Source organism: Pan paniscus, chromosome 3 (genome assembly GCF_029289425.2).
Source record: "Pan paniscus chromosome 3, NHGRI_mPanPan1-v2.0_pri, whole genome shotgun sequence".
Taxonomy (NCBI): Eukaryota; Metazoa; Chordata; class Mammalia; order Primates; family Hominidae; genus Pan; species Pan paniscus.
The window spans coordinates 85,168,664-85,191,761 of record NC_073252.2 but is presented as its reverse complement, the minus strand read 5'-3'; the positions used below and the strand labels follow the sequence as shown (position 1 = coordinate 85,191,761).

The 23,098-nt window shown below is 37.5% G+C and overlaps 1 protein-coding gene and 1 pseudogene across 5 annotated transcripts in view; one reads left to right on the top strand and one right to left on the bottom strand.

Annotated features, from left to right (window-relative positions):
• Positions 1-15,237, top strand: part of KLHL8 (kelch like family member 8) — a 60,124-nt gene extending 44,887 nt beyond the window's left edge. For all 5 annotated transcript variants that reach the window (XM_034958893.3, XM_034958894.3, XM_063603569.1 and 2 more), the window contains 4 exons: positions 4,313-4,481; positions 4,690-4,849; positions 11,042-11,243; positions 11,479-15,237. In XM_034958893.3, the coding sequence (XP_034814784.1) occupies positions 4,313-4,481; positions 4,690-4,849; positions 11,042-11,243; positions 11,479-11,602 (655 nt within the window). In that variant the 3' untranslated portion in view covers positions 11,603-15,237. The remainder of the gene's footprint in view (positions 1-4,312; positions 4,482-4,689; positions 4,850-11,041; positions 11,244-11,478) is intronic.
• LOC100988421 (uracil-DNA glycosylase-like) lies at positions 6,475-8,229 on the bottom strand (annotated as a pseudogene).
• Positions 15,238-23,098: the final 7,861 nt, after the last annotated feature.

The window sequence follows — 23,098 nt, the reverse complement described above, 5'->3', positions numbered from 1 at the left end:
GTTACTAGATATTTTAAGAGTGTATGTTGATTTAGTAGGAAGGAATAAATATTTGTTTATTTATGATTCAGTATAGTAGCAATGAAGCATACTGTAATTCCTCCTAGTGATTGGAATTGTATTGTCAGAAAGATCACATATATTTTGCACCAAATGGGAGATTAAATTTTATTGCCTATTTTTTTCAACTTTATTGTTCTGTTAATAGCGTGAGGATTTCAAAGACTGAGCTTAATAATTTGTATAAAACTAGATACTAGAATAATTCTGTCTCTGTGTCAGAGTGAAAATATAATGCGAGAAGAGAGAAGAGGGCTATCTTAGTAAATATTGAAAATATTGCTGAAGAGTTTCTTTTAATAAAACTGCAGGTGGGCCGGGCATGGTGGCTCATGCCTGTAATCCCAGCACTTTGGGAGGCCAAGATGGGCGGATCACCTGAGGTCAGGAGTTTGAGACCAGCCTGGCCAACATGGCAAAACACCGTCTCTACTAAAAATACAAAAATTAGCTGGGCTTGGTGGCGGGTGCCTGTAATCCCAGCTGCTGCGGAGGCTAAGGCATGAGAATCGCTTGAACCCAGGAAGTGGAGGTTGCAGTGAGCCGAGATTGCGCCATTGCACTCCAGTCTGGATGACAAGAGCAAAATTCCGTCTCAAGAAAAAAAACCTGCAGGTGATATATATATATACACACACACATACACACATATATATGATATATAATGATACGTACCTTAATATATATAAATGTATCACCCACAGTATAATTAAAAGAAACAAACCTGAACTAGTAAAACCATACCTGAGACATTGTGGCTTATATGGTTGGCAAATTAGCACCATTCTGTAAAAATGACTTGTTATCAAAATGAGCAATTAAAAACTAAACCACACATGGGGATATGTTGCCTCTAATTTTCTATTTTTGATTAATAATATTTTCAACTGGTTTTTGCTTCTTGTGTTAAAATATGAAAGATTAAAAAGAAATGTGAAGACATTTTAAGCTTTTTTTCCCCTCATGAAAAAGAATCCTAGAAAAAAAAAAGCTAGTCTTAAACTGTTATCTCCCACTGTCTACAAATGACATTTTAATACTTTAATAGGGAGTGATTTACACTATGTGATAACTGCATGGATTAAAATGGGAGATAAAATCCCAAAGTACTTTTTTAATCTTTATATCCCTGTTACTATGTTGGTTTTTAGCCAAAGATTGAATGAAACTTCTCTAGCAAAATAGCAATTGAATTTCTTTAATCTTTTAAAATATGCCCCGAGCATTTACAATCTGTGTGAAAAATAATAGAGCTACAATTATTTTGTCGTATTATTTGTTTATAACTTATATAGCCCCAAATCATCTTTTTGGCATTTCAATACATTTTCATATGTGAAATATCTGGTTATCTTTATTTTTTTATTTCATCTTTCCACTGAAATGGACACCGATGTTTGTTTAAGCTATGAGTCTGTTGAAACCCATCATCCTGACAGCATGTCTAAAGATTCACTTATTTATTCAAAAAAAAGTTTTAAATGCCCACCACAAGACACACCAAGTGGTAAAGATACCACTTTGTTTTTTGCTACCAGCAGTAAAAAACATAGCCAGTGTCTCTGCCTCTGTATAGCTTACATTGTAGAAGAGAAGATAACAAATAATGACATAAGGGCAATAATATTAGCATGGGGTGAGTAAAGGGTGCTTGAGGAGTGGAGAACATCTTAATGAAGTACCATTTATTATGATCTGAAGGAACTGCAGAATTTAGCCTGATTAAGTTATTATAGGTGGGGTAAGAGTGGTAAGTGGAGGGAGATGAAGAGCCTTCAAAAACCAGGTGATGAAAGAGAGCAAAGAGCATGAAAGAGGTCCAATGTAGTTGGAAGATTAAGGGGAAGAGTGTCTAGAAATGAGGCAGAAAGAGTAAGTAAAGGATAAAGGCCTTTCAAGTTTGCCAAGGATATTTTATCTGATGGGCTTTGAATTAAACATATATATTTAATATGCATGTATAGTAAATATACATTTTATATTTTTATTTAAATAATAGGGGAATTATAGGATCAGATTTCTCTTTTCAGAGAACTTCTGCATACAAAATGGAGAAGGGATTTGAGGATGACCAGAGTGAAAACAATCTGACAGACCAAAAAGGGTTATTGTAATTCTTCATCCCTTGATGTAAAGAAATAATGGTGGCTTAGACTATACTGATAGAAATTGAGATAGAGAAAAGAGGACATATTTGAAAGATAGTTCAGAGGTGTATGGTCAAAAAGACTTTATGATAATTAGAAAGAACAGTTAGGTAGAAGCAAAGATGATTCTTCGGTTTCTGCCTTAAGCAACTGGATGGATAATGGTCTGATTTCTGAATTAGGAAAACAACATGGTGAATGGGATAAAATTTTTGTTTGTTTTGTGATGGGGGTGTATTAATTTTCTATGTCCATGTAAAAAATTGCCCCCAATTTAGCAGCTTAAAATAGCACCCATTTATTAGCTCACAGTTCAAAAGTCATGCAGGTTTTGCTAGGCTTTCTACTTAGGGTCCCACAAGGCCAGAATCAAGAGATTGGGCTAGGCTTTTGTCTGGAGGCACTGGGGAAGAAGCCACTTCCAGGGCCATTTAGGTTATTGATAGAATTCAGTTCCATGTGGCTATAGGACTGTTTCTCATTTTTATTGGCTGTTGGCTACAAGTCACTGCCAGATCCTTCCCACATGTTCCCCCCTACCTTCAAACAAGCAATGGCACACTGCATTCACTTGGTTTTTTGAATTTCTGACAATCAGCTGGAGAAACCTCTCTGCTTTTGAAGGTTTGATTAGATTAGGCCCGCCAAGGTCACCTCCCTTTTGCCATATAATGTAGCATAGTCATGAGAGTAACACCAGGGGATGAAGGTCATGGGGGATGAGGAGTATCTTAAAATTCTGCCTACCACAGCGAGGTGGGCAGTGAGTTTCATTTCAGATTAAAGTTAAGGTTGAAAAGCCAGCAAGACAGATTTGAGGTAGAAATTGGGTATATGTCTGAAAATATATATTTGAATTATCACAAATCTGTGGAAAGAATGGGATATGCTTAGGGAGAGAAAGTTTAGAGTGACCCTTAGGGAACTTTATAATTTAATGATGGAGTATAGAAGGCACTGATGAAGCTGAAAAGCACTAGCCAGAGACGTAGGAGTGGACTAAAACGTCTGATGTTATGAAAACCAAGAGAGTTTTGAGGAGTAGGAAATAAGCCAATGATGTTGTCTGCTTTTGTCCTTTAAGGGGAGGGACAATTATGAGGCATACTTACTTTATTTCCCTGACCTAACATCGTTACATTCTAGAGAACACATGTACTTGTTCTCACACACCTGAACATTTTTATCAGCACAGTATTTGGTAAGTCATAGCTTTATACCCAAGAGAAAAGAGGTTGAGGAGCCTGAAAGTGAATGATAACATTATCCTTAAGAATTCTTTTGTTGGCTACTCTCTGGTAAATTTAGAGTTAGAATCTCAGTGAAGCAGCTGCTTTCTCCAATAATAATAAAAGCTAATACTTCATAGAACTAAATATGGGCCAGACATTGTTCTTAGTGCTTTACATGTATTAACTCATTAATATCCAGCTATGTCTCAGATGAGACACAAGATAGTAGAGGTTTATAAATTATCCAAGCTAGTGACAAAATAATAGTTTGATAATAGTTCAACTTTTGATTGGTGCAGTGTGTTTTTTTTTTTTGATCACTGTTAAATCAGCTTTTAACATGGGCTAAGTCTCTTTTAGAGAGAAGTAAATACGCTTCAGAAATAAAGCAACGTGACATAAAACTTGTAATATAAAATTTAATACTCTTTTGTGTGGTATAATGAAACCCTGCAACAAAATGAGCTCTGTAATTGCATGGATTTGTAAGTGAGATTGGCTTCTGACCTCCGCTGCAGAACTTCTCTGTCAACTCATTAACCTCTCAGTTATGCCGCTGTGTGTGCACTAATTGAATATTTTGAACTCTTTTATACTATTTTGTTGGGTTATATTTTATTGTTTTGAGTTTAAAGTAGCCTGTGTAGGCTATGCACTGTACAACTTTAGGGGGCAGTATTCACATAGAGTTGCACAGTTTGGCAATTCTGTAGCCATCTAGTCAAAAGCTTTGATAGATCTAAAAATAATGGAAACAAACTCTACTGTTTGAAGGTTAACATGATAAATGATTTGCATTAGCACAATTTTTTATATGACTTTTTTTCCTGGAAACAAACCCATTTGCTAAAGTATGTTTTATTGTCTTTGCAGGCGAGGAATTGCCTTGGCTTCCTTAGGAGGCCCAATTTATGCAATTGGAGGGTTAGATGACAATACTTGCTTCAATGATGTGGAGAGATATGACATAGAATCTGATCAGTGGAGTACAGTGGCACCAATGAATACTCCCCGTGGAGGAGTTGGCTCTGTTGCTCTAGTAGTAAGTTATATGGCAACTTGTCATTAAATTACATTGCATTACATTCATAACCAAAATAAGGAAAGGTCCAATATATCATCACCAGTATGAAGATATTATATATCATATTATTCCCTGAAATACTGCCTTGTACATTCTAATTTACCATTAAAACAATATATAAATAAATTCGAAATCTAATGTGTTTTGTTTGACTCTCTTCATTTAGAACCATGTTTATGCAGTAGGTGGCAATGATGGAATGGCTTCTTTATCTAGCGTGGAGAGATATGATCCACATCTGGATAAGTGGATAGAAGTTAAAGAAATGGGTCAACGAAGAGCAGGCAATGGAGTTAGCAAGCTTCATGGTTGCTTATACGTAGTTGGTGAGTAAATGGGTATTTCTCTAATATATCAGTATATACAATGACAAGTGTCATATAACAGAGTAACAAAAATTACATTGCATTTAGCCTTAAGTAGAATCGGTCCTGAAATGTGCTTTTGAATTCTTTCTTACAAAATTTTGTTTATAATTAACAGAGAATTGTACATGTTCAGTCTGATGCTTTTGAATTCTTTGTTTTTGTTTTTGTTTTTTTTTTTCAGAAGGAGACAGTGTCTTTCTGTTGCCCAGGCTGAAGTGCGGTGGCACAATCGTAGCTCACTGCAGCCTTGAACTCCTGGGCTCACATGATCCTCCTGCTTCAGCCTCTCAAGTAGCTAGGACTAGAGGCCCATGCTATCACACCCAGCCAGTTTTTTTCTGTTTTTTGTAGAGATGGGTTCTTGCTGTGTTGCCCAGGCTGGTCATGAACAACTGGCCTTAGGTGATCCTCCTGCCTTGCCCTCCCAGAGTGCTGGGATCACAGGCATGGGCCATCATGCCTAGCTGAATTGTTAAGGTCACATTCATAATTTTTGTTTAAATCTTCATCTTTCATGTTTAAAACATGTACAGCCTTATTTTTCTAAGAGTAACAAATTTATTTAAAGAAGGGGATTACATTTAAATAAGGTATATGTTTTTAAATGGAAGGACACAGATTGAATGTGCTTTGCTACAATAAATTTTAAAAGGTCTAAGATTTGTTTTTCTCAACCTCATTTCAAGGGAAATTATGTTGAATACTTCAAGTAAGCCAGTAGGTATTTATTTATTTATTTTTGAGATAGAGTTTTGCTCTGTCACCCAGGCTGGAGTGCAGTGGTATGATCTCAGCTCACTGCAACCTCTGCCTCCCATGTTCAAGCAATTCTCCTGCCTCAGCCTTCTGAGTAACTGGGATTACAGGTGTGTGCCACCGTGCCCAGCTAATTTTTGTATTTTTAGTAAAGACAGGGTTTCATCGTGTTTGCCAGGCTGATCTTGAACTCCTGACCTCAAGTGATCTTCCTGCCTTGGCCTCCCAAAGTGCTGGGATTACAGGCATGAGCCACCACACCTGGCCTAGGTATTTCATATAAATAAAGGTCATGTCAATGTTTATATTGCTTTTTTTTTTTTTTTACTTTAACAATCTTTTATTACCAAACCCCATGCAGGTTTAACGCTTTAACCCACCTAACAGCAAAAAAAAGGCATTGCTAACAAGATCAAGGATGAAGGTACAGACCCAATAAAGATTGTGTCTTAAAAAAGAAGGATATATATATGTGTGTGTGTATATATGTGTGTGTGTGTATATATATATACACGTATATATATACACATGTATATACGTATATATACGTATATATATACACATGTATATACGTATATATACGTATATATATACACATGTATATACGTATATATACGTATATATATACACATGTATATACGTATATATATACGTATATATATACACATGTATATACGTATATATATACGTATATATATACACATGTATATACGTATATATATACGTATATATATACACATGTATATACGTATATATACGTATATATACACATGTATATACGTATATATACACATATATACGTATATATACACACATATATATACATATATATATCTTTTAAAAAATAAAAATCTCCAGTGTTGCAGAAAAAAATATTATAAAGTGATTTCAGTCCATAAAAAACAGCATGCAGCAGTTTGTGCTATCTTAAAAACCCCAACTCAGGATAACCTTAGGAGAAAATCACCTCCCCCCATTAAAGAAGAATTCTCTTTTCTATTCTTTCTTGTCTAAATTTCACTGCTTATTCCACGAAACGCCGAAAGAATAACAAGACTCAGTTCACATCCCTCAGCCCTTGTCTGTCTTTTAAGGCCAACACCAAGGGCTGTTCCTTAGGAGTCTTCACCTTTACTACAATCAGAAAATTGAGCCCTAATTTCACGGCCAGATTTCTAGAAACCTGCAAAACCCTCATAGTTCCCTCAAGGAAGGACCTGAAGGCCCCTTGAAAGATCAAGGGAGTATAAGTGTACTTGGCAGAGACTGGAATGCCTGCCAGGCTGGGAAAAGGGGGCCTTTCTACACAAAAACACCCCCTAAAACACCTTGTAGTTGAAAGTCTAACTAGGCAAAACCAAGTAACAGCAGGCATCAAACTATGGTTCTACCTAAAAGGTATATATCTTCCCCCTTTAACCATAAAGGTAAGGTGGGGGGGTGTGGGGTAAAGAGAGCCAAGTGAGCATTTGACTTCATCTGTCTTCTGAGAAGTTAGCATATTTTAGGCTGAAGCCATGTTGTAGAGACATTTGGCCAAAGGATAGTCTTTGCTATGTGTGGCTATATAAAGCTGCCATTTCTGGGCAACCTGGTTCATGGCTGCTTTATGGAAGCTTTACCCCTTATGCAGAGTATTTAAGAATTAATAGGAAAATTTTCAGTTTGATTTTGTAAGTGACAAATACTTTAACAACAGCTTCCCAATAACCACCAATGGAGACAGACTACTCCTCAGCTCAGGATCATAGCTCCTTCCAGTCAGTGGGCTTCTTGCTAGACATCTGCAGGAGCTCATTGGTCTTAGAAAATTGTCTACATCCAGAGAACCCTCTGTACACGGGAAGGAATGAGCCATCTGCAGCACATGGTGCTGCTTCCTGTGCATGGCACTGCCCTTCTTCTTAGCATAACAGCCCCAGAGCAGAAAGACAAGGCCATTCGAGTTCTGATTTAGCCAGGACACAACCACATTGGTAAATTGTTCCCAGCCTCCTCTTTCCTTATGAAAATTGGCTTGATGGGGCAGAACAGTGAGGACAGCCTGGAGTAGGAGAACACCTTATTTGGCCCACCCAGATAAATCTCCATGACCAGGATGAATAAAACCATATCTGTAGATGGCTCTTTATAAATGTTTTCCAAACCAGGCAGAGGTGGAACAGGTCTTTGAGCACTAAAGCAGCCCATGAACTTGATTCGGTCTCTGATATCGGTCCTGTCCTGGGATGACAACCTTCACATCTCTTATGTCACACATCTGGGTCCAGGTGAAGACTTAGTGTGGGGGTGGATAAACAGTGTAATGTTTCCTTTCTTCTGCGACAAATCCTTTTATCTTGATAAAATAACGTTTCCCGAATTCCATTGAGGTGCTTCTTCCAACTCTCACCAAAGCCCATGGACATGTTACAGGCCATGAGTCTTGAGTAGGGCCACAGCCTCGTTGCTCTGGATACTGACCAACTGCCCAGCAGCAAGAAGGGCAGCGTCTTGGGCTTGTCTTGTCTGGCCGGGGCCTTCTTGGCAGGAGCGGCCCCCGCATCCTCACTCTCCTCACCATGGCTGCCCTGCTGGTCCCCAGGTCATCCGGCTCAGGGCTGCAGGCACGTTGCTTCCTGGTGGGGCTGTGGGAACGAATGCACACCACTTGGGGACTGCAAGGCTTGCCCTGGCTGTAGTGTTCAGTAATTGATCTATATTGCTTTTTGACTTACTGAATTGCAGAGTTGGGAGGAACATTAGATCAGTGGTTTCTCAGACCGTAATGTGCATATGAATAATCTGGAGATCTTGTTATATTGCAAAGGAGGGGCCTAGTTTCTGTGTTTCAAACAGTTCTCAAGTTATAGTGATGCAGTTTCAGGTTCACACAACACACTTCCAGTAGCAAGGCTTTAAATGATTATGAAACGGGAATAATGTCTATCTTTCAGAATCATTTTAAGAATAAGAGATAATACATGTTAAGCATCTCAAAGTGTTTCCGGCACTTTGTAGTTCCCCAATACATGATTAGCTATATTGTGATTAGTAATACCTTCCTTTATAGAGGAGGAAATGAATTCAGAGAGGTTGTCACTAGCAAAGGTCACATTTGCTTATATATGTTGATGTAAATTGTTTGTGTTACTTAACATATTTCTTATAGATATTTATATGCTAACAATACAGCGTTCTCTTATAAGTAGCAGAAGTAATGCTGAATCTTTCAGTGCTCATGTGTATTAAAGAAGAAGGGAAGTAACGTAATTTACCTCTACATCTTGCCTGATTATCACAACAGCTCTGTAATGTAGTCAAGAGACTCAGAATGAATAATTTACTCATGTTCACATGCATAAATAAGTGGCAAAGCTGGAATTTGAACTTGGATCTGTGAATCCAAAGTTCTTATGTTACATCATTGCTACCTCTCACAGCTCCCTGTCTACCACAGGCATCGACATGTGTTATATGTCGACAGGAATAACATTGTTGCTGTTACTTTTTAAATCTTTTGGACCCTTATAATTAGAATAGACATGGTAAAAATAAGAATGATTCAGGTTGAACATTAAAAAAATCTTCTTGGTCATTCAGGTTCTACTTAAAACAGGTACAACTGATTTGAATAAGAAAAAATTGAAGGTGTGGGCATGTCTAACATCCTAATTGCATTTTGCTTTTTCTATCCCTGGTTTGAATTCTTTGTTATAATACATTTTTATGCATTATCTGGGGAAATGATAGGGAACTAGTGAAAAAGAAGACTATGGAAAATATAGCTATCAAAAACTTGGCCAGGTGCAGGGATTACCCCTGTAATCCCAGCACTTTGGGAGGCTGAGGCAGGAGGATCACTTGAGGCCAGGAGTTCAAAACCAGACTGAGCAACATAGTTGAGACCTCATCTCTATTTAAAAAAAAAAATTAGCCAGGAGTGGTGGCATATGCCTATAGTTCCAGCTACTTAGGAGGCTGAGGTGGGAGGATTGCTTGAGCCCAGGAGGTTGAGAGTGCAGTGAGCTGTGATTGTGTTACTGCACTTCAGTCTGGGCAACAGTCAGACCCTGTCTCAAAACAAAACAAAACAAAAATTTTAAAAAACCCTTAATCTACATTAGCATGAGCAATAATTAAAACCAAACCCTTTATTATAATGAAAAAATGTTTTATATAATGGTTGTAATGGTAATGACACTATACATTTGTCAGAATTCATGGAAAGAATGCAGATAAAATTGGTGAATTTCATTTTAATTGATTTAATAAAATTAAACCCATTAGAGAGGTTGACTTGAATTTTTTTTTCTGACCTTTTTTTTTTTTTTTTTTTTTTTTTGAGACAGAGTCTTGCTCTGTCGCCCAGGCTGGAGTGCAGTGGCACAATCTCGGCTCACTGCAAGCATCTGCCTCCCAGGTTCACGCCATTGTCCTGCCTCAGCCTCCCGAGTAGCTGGGACTACAGGCGCCCGCCACCATGCCCAGCTAATTTTTTTGTATTTTTCATAGAGACGGGGTTTCACCGTGTTAGCCAGGATGGTCTCGATCTCCTGACCTCGTGATCGGCCCCCCTTGGCCTCCCAAAGTGCTGGGATTACAGGCATGAGCCACCGCGCCCGGCCTCTGACCTTGTTTTTATATAGATTGATCATAATATCAATACTTTCTATTCTCAGTAAATTAGGCTGTCACCAAAGAAAGCTATTATATTCATTTAGACTTGGAGCTCAAAAAGAGACACTTGTTTTTAAAGGAAGGAGCACTGTTGAAATAACAGTCTCTATAACCTCAGGAACAGATTAAGTACATTGCTAGAATGAGCTATAGAAAGGACTGCTATCTTCTGGAATATGTAGCAGGAAAATGTTGTTATGACAAAAATTGGTGAGAATTCAGTCATAGTCCACCATTTCTGTAATTATGATGGTGATTATAGTATTAAGGGAAACAATTGGAAAACTTTAACTTTTATCTGGATGAATCATGATTCAGTTTATTCCTTTCTTATGCCTTCTTACTGTTTAAGATATAATACACAGAGAAGGAATCTCAGTACTGTCTTGCTTGTCTCTAGACGGCTAAGGACAAATTTATGAATGTTTGTGTTTTTTTTTTCTTTTTCTCTAAATTATCTGCTTAGATACAGGGACTCCAGTTTTTTCCTACTTACAAGATCTTTAATCCTAGTATTGAGGAAAATGTCACTTACCTAACGTGGAATTGTAGACAACATCTAATGGTAGTTGTTGGTGATGGTAGACAGGTATTGGGATGAATTTTTTTAAAAAATTTTCTCTAAACCATTCTAAAATGATTTTAAAAGATTGGGTTGTAAAAGCCATTGAATTGAAATTTAGTAGTTAATTTCTAAGGAATGTAATGCTGTTTTTAAAATATTTCTTTACATAGGTGGTTTTGATGATAATTCTCCTCTGAGTTCAGTTGAGCGGTATGACCCCCGAAGCAACAAGTGGGATTATGTGGCAGCACTTACTACTCCCAGAGGTGGAGTGGGAATCGCAACAGTGATGGGCAAAATCTTTGCAGTTGGTGGTCATAATGGCAATGCATACTTAAATACAGTAGAAGCGTTTGATCCAGTGCTGAATAGGTAATTTACATGTTGTCTCCGTGCTTTATATTATCTTCTGGTATAATAGTAGATTACTTCAGAGTGTTAAAATGTTGCTAGTCGTAGTTAATACTAAGCTTTGGGATATCTTATCTCCCACTGGAAGCTTGCTGTCCTACAAAACCAGTCTCACATAGGGAATTTTTGTCTTTGGTTAGTATTTTGAGTAAAGTAAATTATGCTTTGTAACATTTTTTCTTCTCCGTCTTTTCAGGTGGGAGCTTGTTGGATCTGTGTCTCACTGCAGAGCTGGAGCAGGAGTAGCTGTGTGTTCCTGTTTAACTAGCCAAATTCGAGATGTAGGTCATGGATCCAATAATGTGGTTGACTGTATGTGATTTGAGTTCTGGCCACCAACAATTTAGTCATATCTGATAGGTACAAAAGAAAACCAAGATTTTGATATGACCACCTTTCAACACTTTTTACTGCAACTAGAGTCTTATTTAAATGTTAACTGTTGTATTGTGACTAAGTACAACTTTTGGAATGATACCTGAAGAATTATTAGTAATAGAGTTAAATTTGATACTTCCTGCTTTTGCAAATAATGGAGTAGGGAAGAAGATAGTCGAACTTAAAATCATACCTACCCTGAAAAATGCTTAAAGTAGTGCCAAAAATCTTGAAATCTCTCTCTCTCTCTCTATTTGGATGAATCAAAATGTAATTTGTTGAGTTTTGCCTTTTCTTTTGCCTAAAGATGTTAACGTCAGGCAGTGGGTTTTTCCTAGAGGAGAGATTAGTACCTATTCATTAACACAAGGATACATAAGAGACTTGCCCCTTTTGAAGATCATTTCTACTTGGTGCTGATGAATTTATGCCTAGCTTTTTTTTTCTAGGTGGTGATTTTTCAATTTCTTTTATATTTACGGAAGTAGAAAAAATGTTCTGTCTTTTTGAGTGCCACTTAGCTGCATTTTCAGAAGCTTATAGGCTATAAGAAGCCTTTAATTTCAGTTTGAATTGCTAGGACACCAAAAGACCTAGCTGGGCTAACTCCATCCAAATGATTTTACAGTTTTATTTTTTCATCTTTTGCAAAAAGTATTTGTTACATAATCAAAAGGTGAACCAGAGGAAATATTGAACAAGGTTTTAGATGTGATGTTATTCTGGTGCCCAATTGAGAGACCTTGAGAAAGAATGATGCAGATTACATGACTCTAATGTGGGCAGTCTGAAAATATCTTTAACTGTCTTCTTTGATCATTTGATTTTGGATCCAAGATTTATCATCTCTCTATTTTGCTATTTGCCACCATCCTGGTTTTTCTGACTGTACAGAATCAATCTGCATTTATTTATTATCAGAAATGAATGCATTTTTATAAAAACCTTTTTGTAGACTGTAGTTTATTGATTAGTTCAAGCCCATCACGAACTAATTAAACATATTGTTGGTAAAAACAGAGATTGAAATTACTGTTTTTATCATATTTAAATCCCTCTGGTGTATTTATTGAAATTTAATTAAAAATATTTCTACATATTGATTCGAAGCCAGGATATTGATGGACCTACAGATTTAGCAGCTCTTCAAAGTTTTAACTAGCATTATAAAATGGCCTATTCATTATATGTATGTTTTTTTATAAATATTTATCAAGAACATGAAAATATTTTATTTTGTATTTGCAGTGCAGCTTGGCACCTCTCTTCCAGGCCTTCCTAAGTTTTTGTTAGTTGTGTCTTCGAATTTATTGTAGTTCACCGCTGGTCAGTAATCTGGTTCATAAGGAAGCTGGGGCAGTGAAAAACACTTCGTTGATCCATCCAGCCCTAAAGTTCATTGACTAATAGCTCATGCATCTTATTAAATGGGATTCTGGACTTCTACAATAGTGTGGAAAGCCACATCACAAAGAAAGCCACATCACAAAAAAAAGCCAGTGCCTATTGAGTATATCAAACCAAAAAAGAAAAAAAAAAGTTTTAAGAGGGGTCAGGCTGGCAGATAAAAGTCTCTTATGAAGCAGATATAAATCCAGTAAGCTATTTTTTTCTACCTATGGGCAAGTTCATAAGTCATTGCTGGATCTGAACCAGTGTTCTTTTGTGTAAGTACAACCATATTTCAGTCAGTCCAGAGGCAGTTAACCCTGTAGCACTTACTAGACTGGTGACAACTGGCTGGATGTGGAGAATAAGTGTCAAAACCTGGCTTCAATGTCTATTTCTTATGTCTAATGGAGTTCTTATATTACAGTGTTTGTTTAGCTATGGTTACTAATATGTTTGTTATATTTATTTTCGGGGAGAGGATCTTGTTATTGTTTCCTGAGATTATTTAAAATGTTTTTTCTTTGATGTATTTCTGTCTTTCTTATACGTAAGGAGTTATAAGGGTTATTATATTTTCATTTCTGGTTTTTACTATACAATGGTTATCTAACATACTAAGTTGGTACCCTACCTACCCGTAAAATATGAAATACTCAGAAGTAAAGTGTGTGGGCAATCAGAAGCATAGCCTTGAAGGACCTGACAGCAGTATGAAAAGATAAATAGGCCAGGCATGGTGGCTCACGCCTGTGATCCCAGCACTTTGGGAGGCCGAGGTGGGTGGACCACCTGAGATCAGGTGTTCGAGACCAGCCTGACCAACATGGTGAAACCCTGTCTCTACTAAAAGTACAAAAATTAGCCAGGCGTGGTGGCGCATACCTGTAATTCCAGCTACTCAGGAGGCTAAGGCAGGAGAATTGCTTGAACCCAGGAGGTGGAGGTTGCAATGAGCCGAGGTTGAGCCATCGCACTCCAGTGGTGAAACAAGAGTGAAACTCCATCTCAAAAAAAAAAAAAAAAAAGATAAAAAAGCAGAATCAATATGTGCACAGTTCTCTTTATCAGGCAAAAACACGTTTATTGAGACATGAAATGAGAATCAGGCTGAAGGAATCATGCAGCTGAAAGATGATTATATTCATAGAAATGAAGAGATGAAATATTCAAAGAAGATGGCTACTTTATTGTGAGACTTACCACTTTAACCTCATATGTTAACAGCACCTACCAAAAAATGATGTGAAATAGAGCTAAAATACTGAAATTGCAAATGGACAAAAGAAATCATGAAAATTTGTTTATTATTTCTTCAATAAATATTTCTAGGTGCTTTGTGATTCTTTCATTTAGTCATTAAAGCCATTGCTTTACTATATTGTGTTGCCACTTTAAAAACAAGTTACTTGACATTGTTTTTGACAGATTTCACTATATTCTTATGTAATTAATTGATTATTTCTAAAATGTTTGAATAAACTTTGTACTCCCTCTAAGGAGTATTTTATTCATTCTTTTAATTCCCAAATGAACTTTGAACTTACAGTGCTGTTGAATGCCTTGATAAGGACTTCTTGAAATTGCATAAACTATTCTTGTAAATGGTAAACTTGAGAATTTTCTTTGTTTCTTTTTTCTCTATGTCTTAAAGAATGCCTTTAGAATCTAATTCATGTTGTATCAGTTAAGAATGTTTCTGTGGTTTCTCATATCAGATGTGTAAAGAAATTATTACTGGGATGCCATTGGTTATGTCTCTTTCCCCTTCATGTAAAATTCCAAGTGTCAGTAAAACTTCTCTATAATATTTTCTTAAAACCATTTATAAATTTGTGTTATAATACTCCAGCAAATCAATGTAATAAGTGGTCATATATATCACCAACTATGGATATCAAAAAGTTGGGGTCACATCAGTGCTATTTATTTAATTAAAATACATTGCATATTTCTATTAGCACAAACTTCTCTCTAAAAGGTCTGTGTAACTGCTTCTCATCATTATTTGATTGCTGTTATGGGATCCTGTCAAAACTGTGTAATTGTTTATTCTCCATTCCTCAAATACAAAATTGAGTAGGTTGGCTATATTTTTCTCCTTATATGAAGGATCTTTATGTTTAACTGAAAATTTTAGAAAGCTTTTCGTTTTCCCTTACGAAAATTAAAGGTTGAAGGTAACTGATGTAAGTAGTTTCACTGATATTAAGCAGTTGTCTCTTCAGTAATTGCAGACTTGTACTATATAGAAATGAGACTGCATTAGGATGACTGTTGTCCTTCCAAGTAGAAACCTTGCAAAGTTGTAGCTTTTTAAAAAAATTAAGGTTGCCATTGCTAAAACTTCTTTTGAAACTCATCTTTGAAAATAGCCTGAAGAGATCATTTGTAAGTCACTCAAAAGAATTAGTCTCATCATAGTCATATGTTAATCTTGACCAAAATCTTAACTTGATTATTCATCAAACATGATTGAAAATATTTCATGTCTATTTTCATAGGTAAAATCTACTTTCAAAGAAGTGAGGTTTTTCATCTACTGATAAAAATGTTTTCAACACTAAACAGTTTGAATGAAATATTTCTAAAATCCTGAGCAATGGCAAGGTCAGTGAAAGAAGTGTATAGTCTCTTTGAGAGGCAACCTTATTTGAATGCAGAAATTCTGGTGCATTTTTTGTTGTTTTTAACAAGTCACTCTTCCATTGTCTTAGTGGTTTGAGGCTAAGTTCAGTAGAATATAAGGGGTTTCTTAGATATGAGTAATAGTTATGGGGAGTATTAGCTATCATTTAAAAAAAGTATCGCCTGTACCAGTCACTTAATAACATTTCTCATCTTTACAGTAATTCGATACTTCACCGTTAGAAAAAAGGTTCAAAAGTTAAAAAAAATAGATTCAAAGACATTAAATAACTAGTTGAAGATCACAACTAAGTTAGTGATTGACTAATATTCTTTGTGACTAAAAAACTCAACTGATCCACCTATATCAGTTATACATACTTCTGCATTCACTAGGTAATACAGTATGCATACATTAAGAAAAGATGATTTCCTTTTTTTGTAGTCTCTTCTTAGCAGTATGAAAGTATTTCTGGTCACTACATTTCTCTGTTGTTGTTGTTGTTGTTGTTGTTGTTGTTGTTGTTGTTTGAGATAGAGTCTCCCTCTGTTGCCCAGGCTGGAGGGCAGCAGCATGATCTCGGCTCACTGCAACCTCCTCCTCCTGGGTTCAAGTGATTCTTCTGCCTCAGTCTCTTTTTATTTTATTTTATTTTATTTTTTGAGACAGAGTCTCACTCTATCGCCCAGGCTGGAGTGCAATGGTGTGATCTTGGCTCACTGCAACCTCCGCCTCCTGGGTTCAAGTGATTTTCTTGCCTCAGCCTCCTGAGTTGCTGGGATTACAGGTGTACGCCACCACACCTGGCTAATTTTTGTATTTTTAGTAGAGATGGGGTTTCACCATGTTGGCCAGGCTAGTCTTGAACTCCTAACCTCAAATGATCCGCCCATCTTGGCCTCCTAAAGTGCTGAGATTACAGGCGTGAGCCACCATGCCTGGCCTGGTCACTACATTTCTATAGGTAGTATTTGATGCATACATAAAAATATATGCAACATGAAGACATAATAATAAAATACCTATGAAGCCACCCACTAAGAACTGGAGCCTTTCTGGTAGTATTAACCCTACCTTTGTGTTCCTTCTCAATTCCAATCCCCAGCCTACTCTTTAGGGGTAACCACCTCCTTCAATCTATCATTTCTTTTTTTTTTTTTTTCCCCTTTTGGTTTTTTTTTGAGATGGAGTCTTGCTCTGTCTCCCAGGCTGGAGTGCAGTGGCGCGATCTCGGCTCACTGCAAGCTCCACCCCCCGGGTTCACGCCATTCTCCTGCCTCAGCCTCCCAAGTAGCTGGGACTACAGGCACCTGCCACCATGCCCGGCTAATTTTTTGTATTTTTGTTAGCCAGGATGGTCTCGATCTCCTTACCTTATGATCTGCCCACCTCGGCCTACCAAAGTTCTGGGATTACAGGTGTGAGCCACCGCACCTGGCCTCCCTTTTTCTTTCATACATATGTCCCATGGCTATATATTGTTTATTTTTGTGAACTTTATAAAAAATAGTATCCTGGCGGGGCGCAGTGGCTCACGCCTGTAATCCCACTACTTTGGGAGGCCGAGGTGGGCCGATCACGAGGTCAGGAGTTTGAGACCAGCCTGGCCAACATAGTGAAACCCCGTCTCTACTAAAAATACAAAAATTAGCCAGGCATGGTGGCATGCGTCTGTAGTCCCAGCTACTCGGGAGGCTGAGGCAGGAGAATCGCTTGAACCCGGGAGGTGGAGGTTGCAGTGAGCTGAGATCGCGCCATTGCACTCCAGCCTGGGCAACAGAGCAAGACTTCATCTCAAAAACAAACAACAAAAAAGTATTCTTTATGTAGTCTTATGTAACTTGATGTTTTTATTCAACAGGTTTATTTTTACAATTTATTTTCTTGGGTCTAGTTTTTCTTTTTTTTTTTTTGCTTTTACAAACAATGCTGAAACGAACATTCATATCCAATTTTTTGGTGCTCATGTCCAAGAGTTTCTTTAGCATATAAACCTAGATTCAAAGTTGGTGGTTTGTAAGGCATGTGCCTGATCAGCTTTATAACAGTTTTACAAGATAATGCCAAATTGTTTTCCAAACTGGTTGCACTGCTTTACAGTATGGTTTCTTATTTACTTGCTATCATAAGACCCAATTCTTTCCAATCTGTTAGGTGTAAAATGGTATTTTATTGTGGCTTTAAATTGCATTTTCCTTATGAATGTGACAGCACTCACTTCACTATAAAAGAAAAAATGCATTTTTCTGATTATTAATAAGTTAAAAACATTTTCATGTTTATTAGTCATTCCTGTTCTGTGAAATATGTCTTGATGTCTTTTATTTTTCTGTTTTTGCTCTTATTTAAGAGTTTTTTGTATTTAGGATATTGATATTTATGTTTTTTTGGTTGTTCTTGCACATATCTTCATCCAGTTTGTAGCTTTTCACTTTGGGTTTTTTTGTAAACAAAATTTAATATTTTCAAATGTGAGTTATTTTTATGTTTTAAGAAATTTGTCCTATCCCAGGGTCATAGTTGCTTAATGTTGCTTCTGAAAATCAAAAAAGTGTCTCAGTTAAGTTTTTAGCCTACCTGGAATTGATTTGTGTATGTGTGATATAGATTTAAAATTTTATTTTTTTACTATGTAGAAAATCAGTTTTCTCTGCGCCGTTTATTGACTAATGCATCCTTTCCTCAGAGGCTTTACTTACATGGAAATTTGCCATTGTAGCCAAATGTTTATTTGGGGACTTCCTGTTCTGTTCCATTGGTCAGTTTGCCTAAGCAAGGGCCAAGTAGCACATTATTTAATTGTTATAACTTGATTGTATGTCTTGATACCTGACAAGGGTAGTCTCTTACCTTTGTATTTTTCTTAAGGAATGTTCTTGGCCTTCTGGTTTTGTTTTTTGTTGTTGTTGTTCTGAGACAGGGTCTTGCTCTGTCGCCCAGGCTGGAGTGCAGTGGTATGATCATGGCTCATTGTAGCCTCAGCCTCCCTGGGCTCAGGTGATCCACCACCCCCACGACCCCCACCTGCCTGCCCTCCCTCCACTCTTCCACCCCACCTCTCTGTGTTGCCCAGGCTCGTCTTGAACTCCTGGGCTCAAGCAATTCTCTCGCTTCAGCCTCCCAAAGTGCTGGGATTACAGGTATGAGCCACAATGCCTGGCCTGCTTTTTAAATTCAGTATGAGAATCAGTTTGTAAAATTCCTTGGGGATAAAAAGCAAAAGGAAATTTCTTTTTCTGTCCCCCCCCCCTTTTTTTTTTTTGAGACAGTGTTTCACTCTGTCACCCAGGCTAGAGTGCAGTGGTACAAACATGGCTCACTGTAGTCTCAAACTCCTGGGCTCAAGCGATCCTCCCACCTCAGCCTCCCAAGTAGCTGAGACCACAGGTGCACACCATTAGGCCCAGCTAATTTTTAAATTTTTTGTAGGGACAGGGCCTCACCATGTTGCACAGCTGGTCTTGAACTCCTGGCCTCAAGCGATCCTCCTGGCTTCAGCCTCACAAAGTGCTGGGATTATAGGTATTGAGCCGCTGTGCCCAGCTTCCTTTCTCTCCCTATCTCTCTTTCTCTTTCTTTCAACTAGAATCACATTTAAAGATTAATTAGGGAGTATTGACAGTGCTACAATATTGAATCTTCCTTGGTTTTGCTATTCTATCAGAGCAAGGAAGTTCCAGTTTGCTGAGCTTTTTAGAAAAATTTGTACATATTGATAGGTTGCATGTAAAATTTTGTTGCATGTATATAATGTATCGTGATCAAGTCAGAGTATTTAGAGTGTCCATCACCCAGCTATGATTTTGTTAACTGTAGTCACCCTACTCTGCTATCAAACATTGAATTTAATTATATCCAACTATCTGTTTGTACTCTTTAACCTACTTGTCTTCATCCTCCCCCGTCCCCTGCCCTCACCCTTCCCAGCCTCTATTATCTTTCCACTGTCTACCTCCATGTGATCAAATTTTTTAGCTCCCACATGTAAGTAAGAACATGTGATATTTGTCTTTTGTGCCTGGCTTATTTCACCTAACATAGTGACTTCCAGTCCATCCATGTTGCTGCAAATGGCATGATTTCATTCTTTTTCTTATGGCTGAATAGCGTTCCATTGTGTACATATGCCACATTTTCTTTATCCATTCATGCACTGGTGAACACTTAGGTTGATTTCATATCTTTGCTATCGTGAATAGTGCTGCAATAAACATGCAAGTGCAGGTATCCCTCTGATGTATTGATTTCTTTTCCTTTGGGTAGATACCTAGTAATGAGATTGCTTGATCGAATGGTAATTCTGGTTTTAGTTTTTGAGAAATCTCCATAGTGACTGTACTAGTTTACATTCCCACCAACAATATATAAGAGTTTCTTTTTCTCTGCATCCTTGCCAATATCTGTTATTTTTAATCTTAATAGCCATTCTGACTGGGGTAAGATATTGTTGTGGTTTTGATTTATATTTCTCTGATGATTGGTGATGTAGAGCATTTTTTCATATACCTGCTGGCAATTTGTGTGTCTTTCGAGAAATGTCTATTCAGATCATTTGCCCATTTTTAAAGTGGATTATTTGTGGGTTTTTTTTTTCTGTATTGTCCCGTAAGACCTGAGATTATTTGTTTTGTTTTGTTTTGCTATTGAATTGAATTCCTTGTGTATTCTGGATATTCATCCCTTGTCAGATGGAGAGATTGCACATTATTTTCTCCCATTCTGTGTGTTGTCTCCTCATTCAATTGATTGTTTCCTTTGCTGTGCAGAAGCTTTTTAGCTTGATGTAATTCCATTTGTCTATTTTTGTTTTTGTTTCTGGTGCTTTTGAAGTCCTACCCAAAAAATCTTTGACCAAAACAGCGTCCTGAAGTGTTTCCCCAATGTTTTCTTTTAGTAGTTTCATAGTTTCAAGTCGTACATTTAAGTCTTTACTCCATTTTGATTTGCTTTTTGTATATGGTAAGAGATAGGGGTTTAATTTCATTCTTCTGCACATGGATATCCAGTTTTCCCAGCACTATTTATTGAAGAGACTGTCCTTTCCTTACTGAATGTTCTTGGCACTTTGTTGAAAATCAGTTGACTATAAATATGTGAATTTATTTCTGGGTTCTCTTTACCGTTCCATTGGTCTGTGTGTCTGTTATTATGCCAGTACCATGCTGTTGGGGTTTCTATAGTTTTATAGTACCTTTTGAAGTCAGGTAGTATGGATACCTCCAGCATTACTCTTTTTGCTCAGGAATGCTTTGACTATTCAGGGTCTTTTGTACTTTCATGTGTGTTTTAAGATTTTTTTTTTTCTATTTCTGTGAAGACTGACACTGGTATTTTGATAGGGATTGCACTGAATTTGTAGATTGCTTTTGGAATTATGGTCATTTTCACAATAGTAATTTTTCTGATTTAGAAACATGGAATGTCTTTCCATTTATTTATGACTTCTTCGGTTTCTTTCATCAGTGTTTTATAGTTTTCCTATGGACATCTTTCACCTCCTCAGTTAAATTTATTCCTATGTATTTTATTTTTATGGGGAGCTATTGTAAATAGGATTGCTTTCTTGATTTCTTTTTCCACTAGTTCATTGTTGGTGTATAGAAATACTACTGATTTTTGTATATTAGTTTTGTGTCCTGCAACTTTACTGAATTCATTTACCAAATCTAACAATTTTTTTGGCAGAGTCGAGGCTTTTCTAGATGTAAGATTATATTCTCAGTGGAGAGCGACAATTTGGAAGCCTTTTATTTATTTTTCTTGCCTAATTGCTCTGGCTAGACTTCCTCTGTTTCTTTGGTTTCTATCTTTTTTATTTCTTTGGGCATTTCATACATAGTTATCTTTATATCCTGTAGCCAGTAATTCCAATATCTGAAGTCCCTTGAGGGTCTAAATCTGTTTATTGTCTCTGTTGAACTTTTCCTTACGGTATGCCATTCTTCCTGTGTTTGGTGATTTTTATTTGTAAATATATATTTAGTAGAACCTGTTGAGAATCCAGAGGTTCTTTAATTGGGAATGTGCTCCTTCAGAGAGGTTTCACATTTGTGTCTCTAGGCTAGGGAACAAAACTGACCTGGGGCATTTTAGCTTTCTTCTTGGCTCCTCCTTTTGCTATGGGTCCAGAACTTGGTCTCTCAGTCCCAGCGCTGATAATGGCATTTGTCCTCAGGGCAACTTTGGTTTTCCTGTTTAGTTACCACTCCTGCTCAGGTTCCATCTCTTATATTGGCCTTTCAGTGTCCCTGCTTTCTTGAGAGCCCAGTAAAGCATTTTTAAAAGTATATTGTTTATAATTGAACTAGGAACTAATAGTAATGGGAGAGCCCTTTGGATGATCTTGTCTTTTATAACCCCATAAACCACTACCATTCTAGAAGCCAAAGAAAAGACATAGTTTTGTCTTAATATTCACTAATTTTTCTCTTGTGTACCACTAGCCTCCTCTGAAATTTATGTGTTGAAGACGTTCCATAGACCAGGGGGCCCCCGTCCGCGGGCCTCAAATCAATACTGGTCCGTGGGCTCTTGGGAACGGAGCTGCACAGCAGGAGGTGAGCGGCAGGCCAGTGAGCATTACTGCCTGAGCTCCGCCTCCTGTCAGACCAATGACAGCATTGGATTCTCATAGGGGAGCAAACTTTATTGTGAACTGCGCATGTGAGGGATCTAGGTTGCAATCTCCTTATGAGAATCTAATGCCTGATGAGCTGAGGTGGAATAGTTTCATCTCCAAACCACCTGTCCCCACCCCTGCCCTGTCCGTGGCAAAATTGTCTTCTGCAAAACTGGTCCCTGGTGCCAAAAAAGTTGGAGACTGCTGCTTATAGACCTTAACAGAGCTTTCTTTTTTTTGAGACAGGGTCTTGCTTTGCTGCCCAGGTTGGAGTGCAATGACGTGAACATGACTCACTGCAGCCTTGACCTCCCGGGCTCAAGTGGTTCTCCCACCTCTGTCTACTGAGTAGTAGGCACTACAGGCCCGCACCACTATGCCCGGCTAATTTTGATATTTTTGTAGAGACAGGTCTTGCTAAGTTGCCCAGGCTGGTATGAACTGCTGGGCTCAAGCAATCCTCCTGCCTCAGCCTTCCAAAGTGCTGGGATTACAGGCCAGAACGAGCCTTTTGATCTCATATATTATTATACCTGAAGTTTCTTAAGTAAATTTAAACTAGTTTATAAAAGGATAATTCAGGAAATGTAAAATTACTTGGTATGGATATGCCTGTCACTTCAAGTGTCTCTCTTTGCCCTGAATATCTCAAGTTATTAGTTATTTTATATAACATCAGACCCTTAGCACATTGATGTGTTTTAAATCCCTTCATAAATATGACTCCAAAGTACTGATGGAGAGTCAGAAAATAATTGCATTCTGCTTGAAACTTTACAACCTTCCTTTTTAAACAAATGT